Genomic DNA, 22,045 nt, shown 5'->3' on the forward strand with positions numbered 1-22,045 from the left:
CCAAGTGCAGCAAAGTACAATAGTCTTGTATGGTATACACAGCAATACTGTGGTCAAATTCAATGTTTCAAGAAATGGGTGCAGTTGATTTAAGAGTTTTAACCTGGTCACTGCAGGTTTTCAGGGAAAGTGGAGCCCCATCAAACATAGGTTGAATCCCTATGCCTTGATCTGCATTTTGACTGATCAACAACATCTATAGCAGTGGTTCTCAATCTGTGGGTCCCCAGGTATTTTGGCCAACAACTCTCAGAAATCACAGCCAGCTGGAAGTTGAAGGCTAAAACATCTGGGGACCCACATGCTGAGAACCACGGCAGGAAAAGAGTGCAGCTGGACGTGTTCCAAGTGCTCTGTGTATCATTTCCATCCCTAATTATTTTAGAAGTAACTTTACCCCAGCTGACCTTTATAAGTGTTATTTTCAGTTTTAAACAGCTTTCTAGGAAGTAGCTTTCTTTTTGTTTTTTCTTTTCTGATTTCTTCTTCATCAGAATCAGCTTCAGTGTCCTCTTGATACAACCTCTTGAAATTAGTATATACTGTAGGCCCTTTAATTTGAAAACATCAATATTACTATTACAGATTACAGTAGTCAGATGCAGAATTTTATAGCTATGTGCAGAATGTGTAAGAATGTACTAATCACATGCAATGATCTCAAATTTCTTTATGCCAAACAAAATCCATAAGCACAACTTATGCTTGTTTAAGTAATCAAAATGTGGCAATATGATAACGCAGAATAGGCAAAACTAAAGCGGTATTTTGAGTAGGAAGAGTCAAGGATAGATCAATAATATGTAATCATGGTTTTAGAAAACCATCAAATAGTCTGGAGCAACCTGTTTTGCCAGTCATCTAAGGTACAAAGAAGAAACTTTACATAAGTTCAGTGTCATGTAATTTAGATCTATTATGTTCATTTTATTTTAGAAAATAAAATGTATGTACCTGATTCATGAATGTGAGCAAGAAATTCTTCATGACATAAGTTTTCTTTGCTTTTTCTGGGAGTAGATGACTGAGATACCGATACAGAAGCCTAAACATGGTTATGTAATATAAGTCAAAAAAGACATTATTATTTGCAAATCATCTTATATTAAACTAACATGCAAAATTCATCTCAAAGCAACATCCACAAGTTACATCAGAAATACAATCATGTTACACCAATACCTAAATTCCCAGTATAGAGCACTATGAAATTATATTTAAAATTGCCAAAATCATATACATTATATATGATTATATTAGTACAAAAATTTAGTACAGAAAATTATTACATTAGGTCTGTAAATGTGTTTTTTGTTTTGTTTTGTGTGTGTGTGTTTTTAAAGAATCAAACTTCAGAAATTTCTACACCAGAAACCCTCAAACCATTTCCTGGTTAAGTGAAAACATGCAAACAAAGGCTATCAAATTTTTATAGTATATTGTAAGTAGATAGTAGAAAGAATATAAATATTCATAGACTAATACACGCATCTTGGCAAAAGGGAGAGAGACTATCGATAAGGCCCTGAAAAAAAATCTATTGTTTGAGCATCTTGGGATGATGATGATGATGATGCTTTATTTGGGGAGAACCTTAAAAAAGCACCTATGTCTTTATGATCTAGGTGCTCCTTTAAGAAAGAGGAAAGCACCAAAGAGCTCTCATCAATGCCTTTTCCCTGTCTCGGCATTTAAAATGACCAGAAGCCATGCCAGGACAAACAGAATATAACAGCTTCTTTTAGGTTCTCCTGGGAAGTACTATACCCTCCCTACTCTAGTCAAAGAAAGGGAAAAGTTATTTCTTAACAGGACTGAAAGTACAATATGTTCTTACATCGAAGCATGGAGAAGCTGATCCACGTTTTTTGTTGTTGATTTTAACTAAAATTTCTAGACTTATACACAAGTATATATAATATAGTACCATATTCAAGAAGATAATACTGTTTCAAGTGTGACATACCTTTCCTCTATTTTTCATGAGATTTTCAGAAAATATTTCTAGTTCTATATCAGATGATTTGTTTAAAGAGTAATGCTTTATGTTCACTGGTTCACCAATATCACATATTTTCTTTTGAACTTTAGTAACATCTGCATCTTGGTTACTAGTTAATTTCCCCCCTGTATTTAAGGGACTAAGTCTGGGCTACAAAGAAAAGATAATTGGTAATGATGTTACAGACAAATTTATATAGGTACTTTGTCAACTGAAGCAACTATATCATTCTCTAAATCTGTGATCCTATACAAGCCACCTGGGAGTAACAAGCTTGGCCACATTCCCAAAAATATTTACTCGAGGTTAAGCCCCCTTGAATTCAATGGAACGGTGCTGGAAGTACACCAGGAAAATCAAATTACAGCAAAATCATTTGCCTGTATGACCGTGTGACTGTGATTTTTATCTTTTATTATACAGCCACAGGTATAGCAACATGGATAAAGCATCAATATCCTAAATATTTATGAGTGACAAAGGATACAATGTGGGGAAAGACATTTATACAGCGTTTTAACTCATATAACCTATTCCAAAGGTAAAAAAGGAGACAACTGTAATCCCCTCCTTTCCCAAGTTACAAGGGTCCTATACCTTGCATGAGAACTTTCCCTACTGAAAATGGAAATTAATTTGAACCAATTTGTTTAAATCTTGGTCACATCTCAAAAGAATAGCCTGTTTAAATGTAGTATCTGAATTCAAATAAAAATACAAAATAAATATATTTTAATGCACTGAAAATGTTTACCAAAGAAGATGAGCTTGAAGCAGGTGACAAATCTTCAGTTTCAAATTCCAGCTTTCTGCTGTTTTCTGAAAGCTTCTTTAATTGTTTGCTTTCTGTATTAATTTCTTCTACATCAGATACATTTTTAGTATCACCTAAAGATTTCTCCTTTTCAGACATAAACTCTTTTTCAGATGTTAACAAAGATGATAACGATGATCTTCCTGGTGATATATGTTCTTCAGTAGATTGTTCCTCTCTGTACTCCTCACAACCTAAATAATAAGGTGTAATTCAACATAGTGATAAGGGGAAATATGCCCAGTTAAAGGCGCAATTCCAGAGGTTAGCCAGAAGAGATAAGGAACTATTTTTAAATAAGCAGTGCATAGAAGTGGAAGAAGACAACAGAATGGGAAGGACAAGAGACCTCTTCCAGAAAATTAGAAACATTGGAGGTAAATTTCAGGCAAAAATTGGTATGATAAGAAACAAAAATGGCAGGGACCTAACAGAAGTTGAAGAGATCAAGAGAAGGTGGCGAGACTATACAGAAGATCTGTATAGGAAGGATAATAATATCAAGGATAGTTTTGACGGTGTGGTGAATGAATTAGAACCAGACATCCTGAGGAGTGAGGTTGAATGGGCCTTAAGAAGCATTGCTAACAACAAGGCAGCAGGAGACGACGGGATCCCAGCTGAATTGTTTAAAATCTTAAAAGATGATGCTGTCAAGGTGATGCATGCCATATGCCAGCAAATATGGAAAACACAAGAATGGCCATCAGACTGGAAAAAAATCAACTTATATCCCCATACCAAAAAAGGGAAATGCGAAAGACTGCTCAAACTTCCGTACAGTGGCCCTTATTTCTCATGCCAGTGAGTCCCCTTTGGGGTGAGAAGAGTGGAATATAAATAAAGTGTTATTAATAATAATAGTAATAATAATAATAATTATTATTATTATTATTATTACTGCCCATTTAATATTGATTCACGAGTTAGGATTAGCTAGTTTAGTCAAAAGGGAACATGCCATTGACAACCTAGAGGTAATCTAAGGGTTGAAATGGTAATGACATTTGTCGCTGTATGACCTACCTTTTTTAGTGACTGACAGAAAGAAGTTGGTAGCATAATTCTACTTCCTCAGATGAATATACCTAAATAACTATGAACATATCTTTATAGGCAGACTGTATGTGTGATTAGTTGAGGTGAAATGGTCATCTCATCATCACAGATGGAAGACAAAGACAGGAGGAAATATGTTGCCTAAAGTTAGATTGAGTATATTACCTTATGAATGATGGAGAGAGTTATTGGACTGCAGTGTGATGTTAGCTGGGAAACAGAAAGGAGAAGTGGTAATCCAACCTAGGGTGCCCTCATGAGGCTGGAATTAAATGGGATTAAATGGGATAACCATCAGACCTAATTGGTTTACAATGCAAAACACACGGATGACCACGTTCTACACTCCTAATACAATCCAATGCTATGTTGTATCAATTCACCTAGCCCTGTATTTGTCTTTGAGTAGCAAGAACTTCTCATTTGCCTTTTTGAGCCCATTTGGGATCCTGTTAAAAACAGAGGCTTCCAGAACCATTTTGATGTAAAATATATGTTTTGCCTTAAATACAGGGAGTGGCCATGAAACATGGACCTTTCCTCCACACAAAGCATTTACTCTGCCATTGAGTCATTCCAGACTGAACTACAGCCCCTTTCTAGTGATGACATACTTTACTCTTCTATAAAAAATTATATTGTTCCAAAAATTTCATCTATGATTTTTTTCCTCATTATTACTTACGTTTCTATGAAAAGCTATTACTTCCTGTCACTAATGGATTGTGATATATTAACTATATTTCTTCTGTTTTAAGATGACATTGATTGTAAGGTGCACAGCAATTTCAGTACCAGATACATGAGAAAAAAAACTGTATTTATATGTTTAAAAGGTTATTCTAAAGCACACCACATTTTGCGAGATATTTATAAGGAGAGGGTTCATCTTAGACTTGAAGAAATACAGTGTATCTCCAGTTTTACCTTTTTATCTTATCTAACACCTCTTTCTATCCAACCAATTCAGCAGCAAGAGTCAAGAAGCTGTAACAAAAACTCTAAGAATGACTTGATTTATGTTGTTTTTCAGAATTGTTCTGTGATCTGTACAGCATTTGTGATTGCTTACTATTTTTTCTCTTCCAAGCAAAATGCTAACACCCCAACTGTTCTAAGAGAGGTTTTTCTTTCTTGCCCAGTTTTCATAAGTGAAATCTACCTAATCTTTGAGCAGGCATGTAAAGCACGCACTAGAAGAAATATATCGAACATTAACTCTAGATCAAGATAGAATCTAAATCTAACCCAAACTGTAGAAATCGAGAAGTGTCTACCTACTTACTGACAAATTTACATACAGGTAGAAAACCTTCCATGCTAGACCTCGAAGGAAGATGCGCTGGAGATTTACAGCAGTAAAAACACTGGGGTGTGCAATTAAAAAGTAAATTCTAATAATCTGGAATATCTTAAGAAGCATATGTTGTTTTTACCAAATTCATGATAATGTTGTTACCCAGTAAGCTATAAAACAAATAAATATACAAATACAAATATAAAACTTACATCTCATTATCTCAAGAGAAGGTGGACTTTCAAATGAAGGTAGAGATGATAATTCAATTTTTTGTTTTGATCCTGAATCATTTGATATAGCAGTGTTTTTATGTTGGTTTACCAAATTTCCTTTGGGTGGTTCACTGGAAAGAATATTCTGCTGTGCCTTTGATTGATTAACTGCTTTTGTTTTTATACTTTTAGGTTCTGGCTGCAAGGACAAAATGTTATCAACTACATATACATACTATCTATAGCGAGCATGTCATATCAGAAACAGGCATGAAAGACAGACAAAATGCAGTTGAACTTTGGCTTACATTTTCTTTTAAAGTGCCTCTTTTAACTAGGTTTTCAGAAGATTCTTCTTCTATGTCACTCTCTGAATCTGAGAATTCTTTATAACTTTTTTTGGCTAGTGCTGCTTTTCTCTTTGGCTTCAGTCTGGAACGTCGTGCTTCTTCTTCTCTATCACTGTCACTTTGGTTTTTAGAAATTGGTTTCTTTAGAAACAAAATTCAAAATTGTATTAATATGGGAACAACGTTTTAAAAATATATGAAAGTATGCCGACTTTATGGCCTAAAACAGTTCACTCATAGTAGTTCAAAAAAATAAAATGGAAGCTATATCAGTGAAGAATTAAACACCTATTCTTAGAATCACAAATAGTGTTTGGTTCCAAAAAATTTACACACAGTAGATTTTCACTCATGCTGCACATTTCTTCTTTCCCTCAAGCAGGTAAAATGATTAGGTTGCCAGTTGAAAGATGGGTTTAAAAATGGCACTGCTAGAAGTTTTACATGCTGTACAGTATTTTACATAGCACTAAAGCAAGAGAGAATAAATCAAAATTATGGCCCGGTTATTAGGAAAACTACCAGTTCATTCACAGAATAAGAGGTCCTGTAAACAATGCAGAATGGATAGGTTTAGTTTCAGGAATCGGATTATTTAAATCTTTAGGTCAGTAAACAAAATCTCAATGCTTCTTAATATATAAAATCCAAAAATTTACTGTACCGTATTTTTTATGGTTTCATTTTGTTGAAATGTTCCCCTCATACTCCTGGGTGGGGAAGTTTTCTCTTTCAAATAACAAACAAACAAACATTAAATGCAGTGAAGGGGTACTGTTTGTTTAGGTCAATAATCAGAAAATGCATTTAAAACTTGAGTTCATCTTTTCGCATGTCCTTAAATATGACCCTGACCACTTTCATACAGAAATCTAAAATTAATGTAAAATAAGAAAGTTTACCATATACATGCAGTCCATGAGTTACAAACATCTGATTTACAAATGACTCATAGTTAAGAGCGGGGGTGAGACAACAGGAAGTTTAAAAAATTCATCCTTATGAAGGGAAATTCACTCCTGAAAAGTAATCGTGGGGAAAAGGTGTCTCAATTGAAGCTTTATCACCAATTCTTGTTTCCACAACAAGCCAAATTTTTCAAAATCCAATTATTACAGAGACAGAAAGTGAGGTGAAATCTTCTGAACAGGAGCACAGACAGCAAAACAAACACCATAGGGGTGTTAACTCTTCCCCATACTATCCAAAACTAACATACATACATTTTTGGATTGAGTTACACTTTTAAAATGTATCTGCTCCGACTTACATACAAATTCAACTTAAAAACAAACCTACAGAACCTATCTTGTTTGTAACTTGAGGACTACATGTAATGGCCATTGGTGAGTGGATGTATCACTCTTGCCCACCAATCAGGATCAAACCTTTCATATGTTTTAAAAAGTCTTCCCTCAAGTGATGGAAAACATTTATTCCACATAGAACATGATTTTCCTTGCCTAATTGCCTTGCATTTAGTGTTTTTTGTTTTGTGATATGTCTTTGGAAAGAAAACACTGACATAATTTCCAAGTCTGAATGCTCAACCTTACCTCTTCCAAGAAAAAACACTGTGAAGGCAAGTACCGTCAAATGCATATCTTTTTTGGCAAAATTATGTTGCCAAAATTAGAATGTGCCTCCAAAATGGGCACCAGTTTCAAGCCCCAGAAAGGAAGAAAGGGCCAAATACTGCTGCTCTCATCCAGAAGGAGGGAGGAATGGACGGCCGAACAGTCATGGAAGCCCGGAAATTCAAGTGAGGACTGGCTTCTTATGCACCAAGAAATAATATTGGAATTTCTGGGGTTTTAAAATTAGGGTGCATATTAGACTTGATGGCATACTAGACGTGAGTAAATATGGTAGTTTAAAGATAAGTAATAGAAATTTTGTTTAATATTTCCTCTCCACATTTATTATCATATTATACCAAACTGCTGATTTTAAACACCATAGAACTAGATTTTGAGGCTTCCATGAGACAAGGTCAAGTATTGCTTATATGATATTTTCATTTTAGGTAGCCAAAAGTGATACATTGCAAAATAAATTGTATGTGATTTTCATAGCACTTTTACCCTATCAAGAAGTAGCAACATCTTGTTTTTAGTATATTTTAACCTTTGTTCTGTGTATTTTAATAGAATAGAAAGATGATGTGCTTTTAGTATGCTGGGATTCGTCTTGAGTCACAAGGAGAGGTGGGTAAGAAATTTATTATTATTATTGTTATTATTACTTCTACTACTACTACTACTACTAGTAGTAGTAGTATTAATGAGATCCTTTAAACATACTGAACATAAACGTCTTAAGGCTATAGGATAATAAAACAGGTAATGCCATGCCATCTGCATTTTTTTGCATATGATACACAATAATTGCTTAAGTGCATAAAAAGTGACATTTTCAAACACCATAATAATTAGTTTGCTTACTTGCTTCCAGAATTTTAGTTTTCTTTTTTTTCATTCTGCTATAATCTATAAGTTGGGGTTTAGGCTTTCTGTTGGACTCTCTTAGCCAGCTAATATCTGTTTTAGTGTCATCACCTCTATATTCTGTATCTGTGTCACTAAAAAGATGTTTCTTGTTTCTATTAGTCTTATTCTGTAAAACAAGAACAAAGAAAGATCTGTAGGATCTATTCCATTTAATTATGATTGAGTTCTTAAAACAAATCCCACTGAAATCAATCAAAATCAGTCAAATAAAGTAGCTGTGATTTATTTAAGTCCCACAAGTAAAATAATTAAGACTATAATAGCAATTGTACAGTATTTTGAACTATATAATTTAAAAGTAATCAAGCCAAAAAATCTTAAGGCACCAACCCCTATAATTTAATGTAGTAGAAACTGAACTGATATGTCATATAGAAGTTTCACCATTACTGCCTCCCCCCCCCCCCAAGAAGGCAATTAAAAGATAGTTTATAGGGCAGTTCAATTTAAGAATTGACTATTCTAGCCCTTGAACAACAAAGGATCCTACCTATGTAATAAGTTTACTGTTCAATGAGTGTTTGTAAATTAGTGCAGAGAAATAGCTATGTGGTAATAGTGATGATGGAGAAGACAATGATGACTGATTTTATTTCATGCCATCAATGGACATGGGACAACATAGAATATAATTGTGATCTTCCATTGGAAGCTGAGTGTAAACACAAAGCACACAAATAGGTTCATAGAAAGGGAATAAAGTTTTCTCAGAGCTCAAATGAATGCAAGGAAGCAACATTCATAACAGTCATTCACAATAATAATACAAACTTGAGAGGCACTCCAGATAAAGCCTTATATCCTGCCACTTTTTGCCACATTAATACAAGTCTAGACAATGTTATCTTCTTCAACTTTTCAACCTCTTACATTTTCTAAACAAAGAGAGGGAAAGAATCATCAAGGAGAAAAATAAAGAACAGTTTTCTTTGATCTGTGCTAGAAGCCCTACACCTTGTAGCTTCCATTAATTCATTTTTATTGTAGCCTTTTTGTAATATCTTCATAAAAATTGGTTCCAAATGCTGGAGTTATTTTACAAACTATTTCCTTTTCTAAAATACCTTATTGCTTTGCCTCTTTTGGCTTATGCTTTTTCTTTGATTATCGTGATTCCTAAAATGAATAAGAAATAAGTTATAGCAACAATTACACATGAAGTAAATACTCAGTTTGCATGAATTTAATTTTTGGTGACTCTGAAATCTGGAAAAAATACTACTTTGGGCATAGATTGAGCCATGGAAGTGTTAGAGGTGTCTTTTCCAACATACTACCATCAAGTATTTGTATTATGAAATTGTATATTGGCATTCAGTCTAACCATCTTTCTACCAATTGGAAATGATGTATCCTTACATTTTCTTTGAAAGATCTGCAGTCACTTCCATCTTAGTAGCTTCCAACTTAGTAAGATGAAATTCTTGAATCTAAAATATAAACATCAAAACAATTCTTATGATGATTTTTCTGTCCTTTTCTTTTTAAAGATCATCCCTTTAAAATAAAGAGCAGAGTTTCAATGCTGCACTTAGTATTGATACTATACTTAATATGACTAATCTGCCTTGAGTGCTATGAAGAAAGGCAGGATTTTAGCTAAATTAGTGGTTCCCAACCTTTGGTCCTCCAGTTGTTTTGCTTCTATTTCCAGAAAACCCAACCGGCTTACCAGCGTTTAAGAATTGTGGGACCTGAAGTCTAAAACACCTGCAGAACTAGAAGTTGGGAACACTGACCTAAATACACAAAATAATAAATAAGAATATCCATGTCAAAATTTACAACACATTAAGAAAATTAATGAATTCATATCAATGTTTTTGCACCAGCTATCATTTTGCCCTTCTAAATGGTCTTTGGTTGGAGGCATGTGGAACCTGAATTAAAGTCAAGCACAGAAAACTTCAAATGACATATCTCATGGTGGCAAAATTATAATTATGATCTAAATAACCTTCTTTCCTTGAATGGTATTTAGAAATCTGTGACCAGATTAACTATCACATGCCATGATAACAACCACAACAACTTTATTTTTATATCCTGCCACCATCTCCCCAAAGGGACTCAGGGCGGCTTACAAGTGGGACCAAGCCCAACACAAGAATGTTTACAAACAAAAAACATATTTAAAAATATCATACACATATAACAATCTGATTAAAACAATTTAAAACAATAGAATATAAAAACAACCATTAAAATGAAACAAAACAAACCTCCAGAACCAGGGTAGGCAAGTTCAGAAATTGGAGAGGGATGTAAGGGCTTGTGCAAAAAGCAGATTATAGGGCTAGGGGTAGGGTGCTGAGCTCACTGTAATGGTCAGTTTGGGCTGCACATTCATGATTGTACTGCTACCGAAAGAGATCACCCTGCTGTAGATTATCTATTTATATTTTTCATATATTAATTGTTGATATGGTAATCTTACTCCAAGCTTTATTGTAGGTTCATCAAATCCACTTAAGTTAAAGTTGTAGACATCATCCCTATCAAGAGACAAGACTTTATTAATGAACTCATAATATCAAATAGGTTTAGACCTGTAGGAAAATGTTGTCTACTTACATAAGATGTTTACTTGTTATGTTAAGAAGACTAGTAGTTTTCAAATCTCCTGAATTGTTCTTATTTTTGTTCTAGGTATAAAAATATCAAGTAAAGTCTGTAACTCTTGAAGAACACTAACAATGCTATGCAACATTATTAATTCATTAGAACACTTTGGACTCATTTTGGGTGTCAGGTTAGATACAAATGAAATAAATTAATAAATGAGAACAAAAATAACTACATTTTAATGTTAACATTTTAAAGATTTAATTAAAATATTTATATTCTGCCAAACAAAAAAAACAAAACAAAACAAAAATAAATCAACCAAGCTTAGGAAGTTCATTTTCAAAAACATTATTTAACCTCCAAATACAATAAAATCTTGCCAGGATAAAATGCTACGTAATAAATAGAACAAACTGAATAAACAAATAAATAAATAAATGGAAAGAAACCAAAGGAAAACAAGCTCTCCTCCCCTTGAGAAACACAAGCATCCTCTGAGATGGAGTAGGCAACTGTTAGCATTTGAGAGTTGCGTAGACTTTCTGTGGACCATGGAGACTGCATTCACCCCCATCGTGCCCCATGGCTAATGCTGATTGCTTTTAAAATTCTCCACATACATTTGCTATGTTTTGGAGGACCTCAGGCATATTTTACAATGCAAGAAAGCAACAAGAATGTCCAGAAACCTCATAAAACTGTTTCTTAAGGGAGGGGAGCCATGCTTTCTTCACAAAAGGACAATAAGAAACACTTCAAAATACCGTTCCATATATTCCATCACCTTTTTCCAGGACAAGAGATTTTTGTAATGTCCTACCTTCCTGGTCATACCTTCACTTTTTAGTTTAGACAGCAATCAACCAGCTTCAGCAAGCAGGATCTACTCCCGCAAAACAGAGGAGGACCTCCTACTAAAATTACTGACACATGATCACTCCTTACTGGGAGGGGGGGGGGGAATCATCCATACTCTAACTAGCTGGAAACTGTCTTCAACAGAGAAGAATCCCCTGTCGACTGTAAGGAAAATGTATGCAGTGGAATTTCATTTCCTAATGGAGAACCAATTTTTCAGGTTCTTACTTCCAAAATCCACAACAAAGAATGAAGTGATTCAGCATTTCTTGAAAACAGAGGCCTCTTTAGGACGTTTATTCAATCACATATTCAATACTCTATTTACTTGAGTATAATGTGCCATCAATGTAATAGGTACCTGAATGTTCTGCTGACTGCCTCGAAATGGCCAAAAGGCATGGGGGAAACTGCACCTGTTGGCCTGATGGAGGGGCATGGCTTCCCAAACGGTCTTGTTAGGAAGCTTCTGCCTGACAGAGAGGTGACAGCTTCCCAAATAAGGCTTCATTTATGAGGCCTTCAAAATGGGGGGGGGGGGGGGGGGGGTTGAAGATCTCATGAATGAGGCCAGTTAAGCCATGCCCCCCTTTCACGCCAAGACTATGTAATTTATCAAAAAGGTGAGCACTATCTATATAAATAAAATGAAATGTTCACTTGTGGGATTAACATAACTCCAAAACCACCGGACGAATTAACACTAAATTTGGACACAATACACATACCAGGACAACAAGTGACCATCACACATAAAAACACTGAAAAACACAGGGGAAGAGCCTTTAAAAGCCATATGTGTGTGTGTGTGTATGTGTGTGTTACAACGCATGCGCAAAACCTCTTATGTACGCAAACACACACATATACACAAATATACACACACACACATATACACACACAAAACACATATACACAACGCGTGGCAGGGGGTGGTAAAGGTAAAGGTTGTCCCTTGACATCGAGTCCCGGGGGGGTGGTGCTCATCCCCATTTCTAAGATGAAGACACCTCCAAGGTCATGTGGCCAGCATTACTGCATGGAGCACCGTTACCTTCCCGTTGGAGTGGTACCCATTGATCTACTCACATTTGCATGTTTTCGATCTGCTAGGTTGGCAGAAGCTGGGGCTGACAATGGAAGCTTACGTCACTCCCCGGATTCGAACCTGCGACCTTTCGGTCAACAAGTTTGTCAGCTCAGTGGTTTAACCCACTGTGCCACTCGGGGCGGTTAGTATTCAAATAAATATGTTCTTTTGTGATGATAAAGAAGGAATGTGGAGAATGAGCCTAGATACCACAAAGGATCCATATATAGATCAGCAAAATCCATCTCACATATATAAAAAGTAAGATAATGTATGATGATATGGTTGTTCTTTATATAACAAAGGCAACAATTCCATTATATTCCTAAATTGTTCAGTTTTGTTTTTATGCACAGCATGCAGTAGTGAAGTTTCCTTTAAAAGTTTTCTCTTTCTATTAATTAGAGATGGATTTACTAGTAGGTGTAAAATCTATTTTACACATGCACACACACATACAGTTTGATATTAAAACATAGTTCTACATTTGTAAAGGGGGAAAACAAGTGCTTACCTTACTAACACTGAATCCAGATTTATTAAAAGATGTACTACAAGATAAATGAGTAAAATATAATGCAAGTCAAATTTCATACCAGAATTTTTGTTTACAAAGAATTATTTGCTTCACTACTATATTTTAGAACAGTTACAATGGTGTAGTATAGTTGAAATTAAAACATGACTCACAGTTCTAAAGACATTGCCTAACTAAGTTGTGATTTTTGCCATAGTGTTGGGATATTTGCTCCTCCCTACTGCAGTGCTCTCTGATGCTGAGAGTCTAGAAGTACTAATCTTTGAAACGCTTAATAGGAGCAGCGGATAGCCTCCAGTGGGGAGGATAAATTGTGCCCTTTGTGCTGGATTCTATTAATAAGAAAGCAGACATCCACCAATGAATGTTTGCAAGCTCATTACTTGCAAACAAATCCCTGCTGTATAATCTGTATCATCTGTATCATCATCGTCGTCATTATTATTATTATTATTATTATTACTACTACTACTACTACTACTATTATTATTATCGACCTACGATCCTTAGGACAGTGACATTTTGGGGCCGGGGAAAGTTATTTGCCAGTAAAAAAAAATCTGACCTCATATACATTTTTTTTCAACAGAAATGGAAAATTCTACAGATATTGTTAATTGTCAAGTTGGCTTTGACCATATGGGCCATCTAGTTCAACCCTCTGCCATTCAGGAAAAGCACAAGACACTCCTGACAGATGACCATAGGAAAGCTCCAGTCACCAACAGACATGCTCAGGTCTTTGCAAGCTCAGGACTATGACTTCCTTATCTGTAATGAAATCTTCTTTTCTTACTTTGCTTTCAACTTTACCAAGCATTATGATTATTTATAACTTTTATGTGATATTGTTTTAAACTCATGCACTGTTGATGGCAGTGCTTTGTAAGCCACCCTGAGTCCCTTTTTGGGAGATGGAGGTGGGATACAAATAAATATGATGATGATGACGATGACGACGAGGATTATTTATCATTATCATCTTTTTCAATTGCCTCACTTTGGCAATTAGGGCAAGTTCTAGAATCCAAATATTGGGTCTTTTTCAAGTTCATGAAGTGGTATTCTCTTCCTGTCAGCTTTCTCCACTGTCTAATTTTTACAATCATACACAGAAATTATAAATACTACAGCACTGATGTTTTTGCTATTTACCATCAATTTTTGAATAAAGTTGACCCTATTAACAAGATACCCTGTCACGCTATACAATTATGTTATTATTATGTTTATTTATACCCTATTTTTCTCTCCAGAAGGAGACTAAAATCAGCTGTTATAGCACTGTTATTCTACTTAACTGTTACGGTTCCATCTTATGATATCCTGGGGTTTATAATTTCATAAAGCAGTATGGTGTTCTGGCTGAATATTATAAATGTCTCTCCTAAATGGCTAATCCCAGGATAAGGTGTCTTTTCCCAGTGTGAAAAATTTGAGTTCATGTATTCAGAGGTGGACAGCTAGAACAGAACAGGGATTCTGTTGATGTACTGTCCACCTTGCTGCTCAAAAATCTCCCTTTCTCAGCCATTTAACCCAGAATATCAAGGTAGATAATCCACAATATCTGCTTTGAACTGGGTTAGTTGTGTGCACACTGCATATAACCCAATTCAAAGCAGATAATGTAGGATTTTATACAGCTGTGTGGAAGCCTCACCCCAACTTCAGGTTCTGGGATGGGAAAATGGAATGGTACTTCTCAGAAAGTAGAGCTAAGCCAGCCCCTTGAGTCTCTAGGAAGCTGGCTAGAATAAAATGAATTAAATGCTGACTAAAATGATGTTAGCAGAAAATTTAGAATGAGCGGGAGGGAGGAAGAGCAGCAAACAACAAAAGCCACAACCCTGTCATCTTTGATCTGCAAAGTCTAGAAGAACTGTTTGGAGCATTTGAGTTTACCTACATTTGGCAGATAAGAGAATAATCTAGCATTCATGTGAATAATTTACTAAACACTTTACAGATAATATCACTTGGACCCACTTTGGCCTGTATAGTTAATACGGGTTGTGGAGATGTAAACTGTCACTATCTTTAGCAAATTATTCACAGTGAATGCTAGATCATATAGAATTTTAGATTTCAGAATTTCAGATAATGGATACTCAATCTATATTTTACAAAGAAAATACACATGTTGTACCTCTTCTTTGAAAATGACTGAAGTTGTCTTGTACTCTTTATCCCGTTTTTTTGTTTGTATCTGTCACTGATGTTACTTATTAATAATTCTGCTGCTTCAGCCATTACTTTTGATTTAGATTTCTGAAATATTTTGCAAACAACTTATCAAATATTCCACAAATTATATTTCCAAAATAACATTTCTTTCATTCAAAATCCATATAGGTATTGAGAATAGGCATTAAAAAATCCAACGTTTACTGACAATGTCAGCATTTGCAAAACTTGCTAAACAGGCTGGCTTCCCTTTTTGCAAAGCATTTTCTGCAGAGTCCACTGTAAACACAGGTCATTGCTAACAGATTTATTTAACTGTGGTGGTGGTGGTGGTGGTGGTGGGGCATTCAGAAACCTTTTCCTGTTGCCAATTTTTTTGACCTCAAAATTGAGCTAAAGGGATCTCATTTGGAGTTGAGAGCTGCAATTTAAGAGATAGTGCTCTAGATGTTAATCAGTCAGGTCACAAGAAATCCCAGAGCACACATTGAGAACTGGAGATCTGCAATCCAATGGTTGGTTATACATAATTCTGAACAGTATTTATATTTCAGCCACTTTCAACATTCCTTAGCTCTAGCTTTTCCTTTGGGTAGCCAAATCACAAGGCTACCTATCAGCAAAATCTACAAATGATAGAAATTCTCTTTTATGCCATTTATTCAGTTAGTCCTCCACATTTGTGGGTTTGACTTTTGTAATTTGATTGTTTGCAAAATTGACAGTCATGGTGGAGGACCTAGAGCAGTGGTTCTCAACCTGGGGTCCCCAGATGTTTTTGGTCTTCAACTTCCAGAAATCCTAACAGCTGGTAAACTGGCTGGGATTTCTGGGAGTTGTAGGCCAAAAACATCTGGGGACCCCAGGTTGAAAACCACTGACCTAGAGAGTCCTAAAAAGGTTGCTGCTTTGATTTTTTTTTAAAAGCCATGCATATCTTTTATTTGCAGTTTCTCACTTGTGTGTGTGTTCATGGGTCTATGCCCCTAATCCTAGAAAATATGTCAGCATTTTCAGCATATCAATTCTGTTAGGGTTGAGATTGTGAGTGGAGAACCACCGTACCCTAGCTACCATCCTTGATTACTGGCCACATTAATTGCTATTGATGGGAGTTAGGATCCTACAATAATTTGATGCTCTAAGTTTCCCAACTCTTCATTTAGATGAAGGTGGAAAACTGAAAATCTAGATAGGGCAAACTCTTTTTGAGGCAAACCTCATCCTGCAGCACACTCAACGTGAGGGGGGAAAAAAACAAAAGCTTTTTTTTTCACCCCAAAAAATGTCATGACCTTTTACATTTATTTTTTGCCACGGACAAGGCATTTGCAGCATCTCTCACCAGCATGTATTTAAATTTAATGGAATCAGGATGGTTTTGACTAGAGCAGAAATACTGACAAGGATCATGTTTAATACTGTTCTTTTTGGCCGTTTCCCAAACAATCTTGTCCTCAAATTTCTTTTTCTGCCCACAAGAAAACGTATATGTGGATCTTTCTTTATTGTAGGAAGAAAATCAATGAGTGTGAAATTTTGATTAAGAAATACAAGTGATGTCATTCGGTGGCCCACAAGACTCTTAACTATATATTTTGTATTGATCTTGTTTCAATGAATGATACAATGTACACTGAAAGAGGGCTTTCATATGAGTTACAATGTTATAAGTAGCTACAATTCAGCTCCATTTTACCTGATTAGTTTTCTTATTAACAGTTTTTTTCCTATAACATATATCAAATTCATCATCATCATTGGTTGCAGTTACTGACTTTGGATATCCTAAATGTTTGAGAGAACTGTCTTCCATTTGGTTGGCACTAATATTAACTTCAGGTTTACTGGAAACAAGGTCTTTGCTGGTACTTTTTGATATTTTCTCATCCAAAGGCTTGAGACTGTTTCCCATTTCTGCACTGTTTATTTTGCCACTTTTCATTGCCACTATATTAGTTTCATGATGCCGCTGCGCTGTTATTTTTTCATCACAATGCAGTCTACTTTTCACCTCTGTAGAACTCATTTCAAATATGGAAGAGAATGCTTTTTGCTTCGCAACTATGTCACTTAGATTAGAAGCTAATACAAAACAAAAAAATATGTTTTAAAATGGGATTTTAAAGAAACTCTCATTTATCACAGAAACTATATCTTACAGATCAATTGAATGTTTAAAAGTGGAACATACATTCTTGTTGACTACTATTGTGTTTGTTGCAATGTGATATTACTGTCTCAGGTATCCAACACATCTGCCGTTTCTGGGTTTTAACTGCAGCAAAAGAATTATCCTCCACATCAGGTAATCTTTAAAAGAAATCCAATTTTGTCAACAAACATTTTGACATTTGACTGATACATTTACTACCAAAATATAAAATATTTGCATTTTCTTTAAACAAAAGATGTCCCCAGTACATCTACTGCATTATTATTATTTTTTACTGAAAACTGTCCTACATTTAAAATCATATATAAACAAATAACTGATCTTTGTTTAAAAATGCATATGTTCATTCAGACTTTTCATTATTACTTTTATAAAAGAGTTGCTACTGAGTTGAATACAATATCTCTTCTTTGAGAAAACTGATGAATAGAGCTATTAATTCCAGGCAACATACCATCACCACATGACAATCATGGAAATTCACCAAATCCCTATTTATCCTGGTTTAATCATTAAACACACTGACACTGTTGGCAGAAATCTATTATTATTTTTGTGAGCACCATTTGATACTATATATTAGTTTCACCTGAAATACAAGCAACCAAATGGCCACAATGAACATGAATGCAGTAAAGGCCCTTCTATGGGAAACATCCATAGCTAAATGATCACTTCTCTTATGCTTGTCATGCAAAATAAGCATATGGTTTTCATGCAGAAAGTCCCAAGAGGGCTGTTAACTTCCAGAGAAGGAAATAATCTTCCCTGATAAGTATCAATTTCTCTGTTCATCCTTTTCTTTGTTTAATAGCTATCATTGATAGGATATTACCATTGCCAAAGGTAACCCACACTATGCATAAAGGATGGATAGAAATGAAACTTGTGCACAGGTCTGAAAGCACTTATGATAACTAATAGAGTAAAACAAGTAACCAACGTTTGATGTTTCCCAGATTAAAGCAAGAATAACACAAGGATCTGGGCAGTCTAGCCATCTCAATGTGCAGATAAATATTCAAAAGAAAAATCACAAACAAGATCTATAATAGTAAATGACATGTTTTTCTAAAATCATATATCTTTTAAAATTATAAATTCCTCCTGGGCTGGAATCAAGGCTCTGTACCATATTGATAACAGAACTATTAAACAGTATAAATATGATCTATAATTATTTTTCTGTACTTACAACTGTTCACCATTTTTTATTGGCTGAGAATCGGGAACAATGTTTATTAATTCACCTAAGTAAAACAAAAACATTAAATTAAAATGTATTTAAAGATTTAAAGGAAATGATAATGAAAACACCAGTAATGTTGAAGATAGCTTATACAAATGTGAAAACAATTATAAAGCAAGACTGGTGCAATGTGTTCAGCTGCTTGCCTCTTTGTTTTTTTTTCTTGAAATCTGCATCTTCGTCACTATGGCACATATTGATTGCATTTTCAACTGGAACATGCTATATGTAAGTATAAATAATAATAAATTAGCATGCTAAGTGATAAATTCACACTCATACAGATGGAATTATATTCTATTTCCAAATAACGTTATGACCTACTGTTGAAGTAGAAACTACTGTGTGCAAAAATCTCAAAGTTTGAAAAACAAAGTAACATATTATAATATCAATAAGGTTTTTAAAACACTTTCATTATTTAAAATAATGATAAAGATGTGGGAGAAAAGGGAGGAGGCACAATGTATTTATTGCTTTTAGTAATTAAACAGTGTTCCTAAAAACTAGTGATACCTTTATGGGGTTCTCTGGGGGTGACGAATGGCAATCAGGGGATCCAACTGAGTTTTGGGGGATCTAAGTCTTGACAGGAGATAGAGGACTTGGAGGTGGCTCACGTGAAGAGCTGGAAGCAGCTGCGGGGGATAATGATGGGGCGGTGGTCAGTTTATCTTCTGATGATGATTTGTAAATAAAAGTGGGTTCAGGGATGAGGGGTCCTTGCAGAAGGCAAGGTGTTGAAGTGCGTTCGTGTATTGGGTGCTGTGTGACTTGCTGCTGCTAGTTTTGTGTTCGGTGTTGGTTTGGGATCTGCAGTTTGAATCTCTTGATCGTTTGCTTTTTATTGACCTGGATTGGCTTCTCGTGAGTATGGACTTCTCCCTTCCTGGATTGGCTTGGCTAAAGACGCTGCTTCTACGGACTCTGGAGCTGTGCTGTTTTGGATTTCCTCCGCTTCGACCCTGGACTTCGGCTGATGATGCTTTGTTTCCTGCGGTTCCTCCTTTTGTTAACCAGTTGTGTACTGTGCCTTTTTGTTTGACCTCAGAACACTTTTCCCAACTAATTCAGATTATATTCCTGTAAACTCTTTTTGAACCAGGGCTGGTTGTTTCTTGAGTTTTGACCAGTGGCACTGCATTTAAGTTCCTCTGTGTCCTTTTTCCTTTGTTTTAATAAACTGTACTGAAGTCACTTTTGTGTCTGGCCCTTTAAGGTGTCTGTGATTCTAACACCTGTACTTGAGCTGACACATGGAGAGAACTATTCCGCTTGGCATTCTGAGGATAGGGATTTGGCTAGTGTTAAATAGGGTTACATTAACACTGGGGACACAGGCTCAGTCAGCTTTAAACCTGGAGACTCAGGTTTCTGCAGTGACCACAATTAGGTAAAGGTAAAGGTTAAGGTTGTACCCTAACATTAAGTCCAGTCGTGTCCAACTCTGGGGGTTGGTGCTCATGTCCATTTTTAGCTGAAGAGCCTGCATTGTCCATAGACACCTCCAAGTTCATATGGCCAGCATGACTGCATGGAACGCCGTTACCTTCCCGCCGGAGCAGTACCTATTGACCTACTCACATTTGCATGTTTTCGAACTGCTAGGTTGGCAGAAGCTGGGGCTAACAGTGGGAGCTCACGCCACTCCCTGGATTCGAACCTGCAACCTTTCGGTCAGCAAGTTCAACAGCTCTGCGCTTTAACCCACTGTGCCACCGGGGGCTCCTGACCATGATTACTCTTGTACATTTAAATATTGTGCACCAACTGTGTCCATTCCTTAAGACATCAGATCTGGCTAAAGTGGTTCATGCCTCAGTTATACCCTCTTCAGAGTACTGTAGCATGTTTTGAAACTGCAGCTGATCCAGAGAGTTGCAGCTATATTGCCAACTATACCTGGTTACAGAGATAACAACTCTCTTGCTGCAAAAGCTCCACTGACTGCAAGTTTGGGCACAATTCAATGTGCTGGTTATGGCCTACATGGCTAGGTCTAGGCTTTCTGGCTGATTGTTTTTCCTTATATAATCAGTAGGGGGTCCTTCTTTCAGTCCCAACAGCATTGTAAGCACTGTTGGTGGGGACATGATGAAAGGCCTTCTCAGCGGCTGCTTGTAGACTCTGGAACTTCCTTCCCAGAAGAACAGAATGGCCTCCTCTTTGTTCTTCAATTGGCAGGCTAAAATCTTTTTATTTAGTCAATTTTTAAGGCAGATTTTTTTAAAAGAATGGGCTATGAAAGGCTGCACTGTTTAAAATAAACTGTTTTTTTATGTTATTCTTTTACTGAGGTGTAACATTTGTTTCAATACTGTCAATAGTTTAATTCTACTTTAATATTCAATTTCTGTATGGTTTTAGTAAATTGTTCACTGAGTATGGTTTTAGTATATTGTTCATTGTGAACTGCTATGAGTTTAAATTTTTGTGGGAAAGAACAATATAAATATTAATATCCTCCCAACTACCACTGCTACATCAGAAGGAAAGCAGGAGGCAGAGCTCCATTATGTCTATTCCTGAAGATGATGATGATGATGATGATGATGAAGAAGAAAGACTCTCACTTTCCTCCATCCCAACGGTCACTGCCTCGGCTTTGGAGAAAAAGTCAATACCTGCTGGACTCAAATCCCTTTCACATTTTCATTTTGTGTTGGATTTGGCCACAGTAGTACACACATTGGTTACATCCAGCTGGATTACTGCAATGCGCTCTACGTGGGGACTGCCTTTGAAAAGTGCTCAGAAATTTCAATTGGTCAAAATAGTAGCAGTTATGTTATTAACTGGGGTTGTCTACAGGGAGCAACCAACTCCCCAGCTCATTTCCAGACACAATTCAAAGTGCTGGTTTTTATCTATAAAGCCCTATATGGTTGAGCTCAGGCTATCTCTTTATGAATCTATCTGAATACTAGTTAACTGGAGAGGTCCTTCTCTCTCTGTCCCACTACTCTCTGAAGCTTATTTGATGGTAACAAGGGAGAGGGTCTTTTCAGTTCTTGCTTCCAGACTCTGGAACTCCCTTCCCTAGAGACCAAGGTGGATCTGTCCCTGCTTGATTTTCAAGATCAGGATAAAACCCTATTTTGCCATCAAGCATTTATAGTCTAAGGAGGGTTT

The 22,045-nt window shown here is 35.9% G+C and overlaps 1 protein-coding gene across 1 annotated transcript in view; it reads right to left on the reverse strand.

The window, feature by feature from the left end:
• SYCP2 (synaptonemal complex protein 2) overlaps positions 1 to 22,045 on the reverse strand; it is a 53,348-nt gene that overhangs the window by 10,847 nt on the left and 20,456 nt on the right. Inside the window, exons 15-32 of the mRNA XM_067467116.1 lie at positions 19,060 to 19,135; positions 18,860 to 18,914; positions 17,683 to 17,801; positions 17,188 to 17,573; positions 15,451 to 15,572; positions 13,278 to 13,314; positions 10,822 to 10,892; positions 10,685 to 10,742; positions 9,607 to 9,677; positions 9,312 to 9,363; positions 8,182 to 8,353; positions 6,402 to 6,466; positions 5,696 to 5,878; positions 5,385 to 5,586; positions 2,757 to 3,010; positions 1,967 to 2,152; positions 955 to 1,045; positions 408 to 551 (exon numbers count right to left, since the gene is read on the reverse strand). Coding sequence (XP_067323217.1) covers positions 408 to 551; positions 955 to 1,045; positions 1,967 to 2,152; positions 2,757 to 3,010; positions 5,385 to 5,586; positions 5,696 to 5,878; positions 6,402 to 6,466; positions 8,182 to 8,353; positions 9,312 to 9,363; positions 9,607 to 9,677; positions 10,685 to 10,742; positions 10,822 to 10,892; positions 13,278 to 13,314; positions 15,451 to 15,572; positions 17,188 to 17,573; positions 17,683 to 17,801; positions 18,860 to 18,914; positions 19,060 to 19,135 — 2,344 coding nt within the window. The remainder of the gene's footprint in view (positions 1 to 407; positions 552 to 954; positions 1,046 to 1,966; positions 2,153 to 2,756; positions 3,011 to 5,384; positions 5,587 to 5,695; positions 5,879 to 6,401; positions 6,467 to 8,181; positions 8,354 to 9,311; positions 9,364 to 9,606; positions 9,678 to 10,684; positions 10,743 to 10,821; positions 10,893 to 13,277; positions 13,315 to 15,450; positions 15,573 to 17,187; positions 17,574 to 17,682; positions 17,802 to 18,859; positions 18,915 to 19,059; positions 19,136 to 22,045) is intronic.

This window comes from Anolis sagrei, chromosome 4, assembly GCF_037176765.1.
Source record: "Anolis sagrei isolate rAnoSag1 chromosome 4, rAnoSag1.mat, whole genome shotgun sequence".
NCBI classification, from domain to species: domain Eukaryota; kingdom Metazoa; phylum Chordata; class Lepidosauria; order Squamata; family Dactyloidae; genus Anolis; species Anolis sagrei.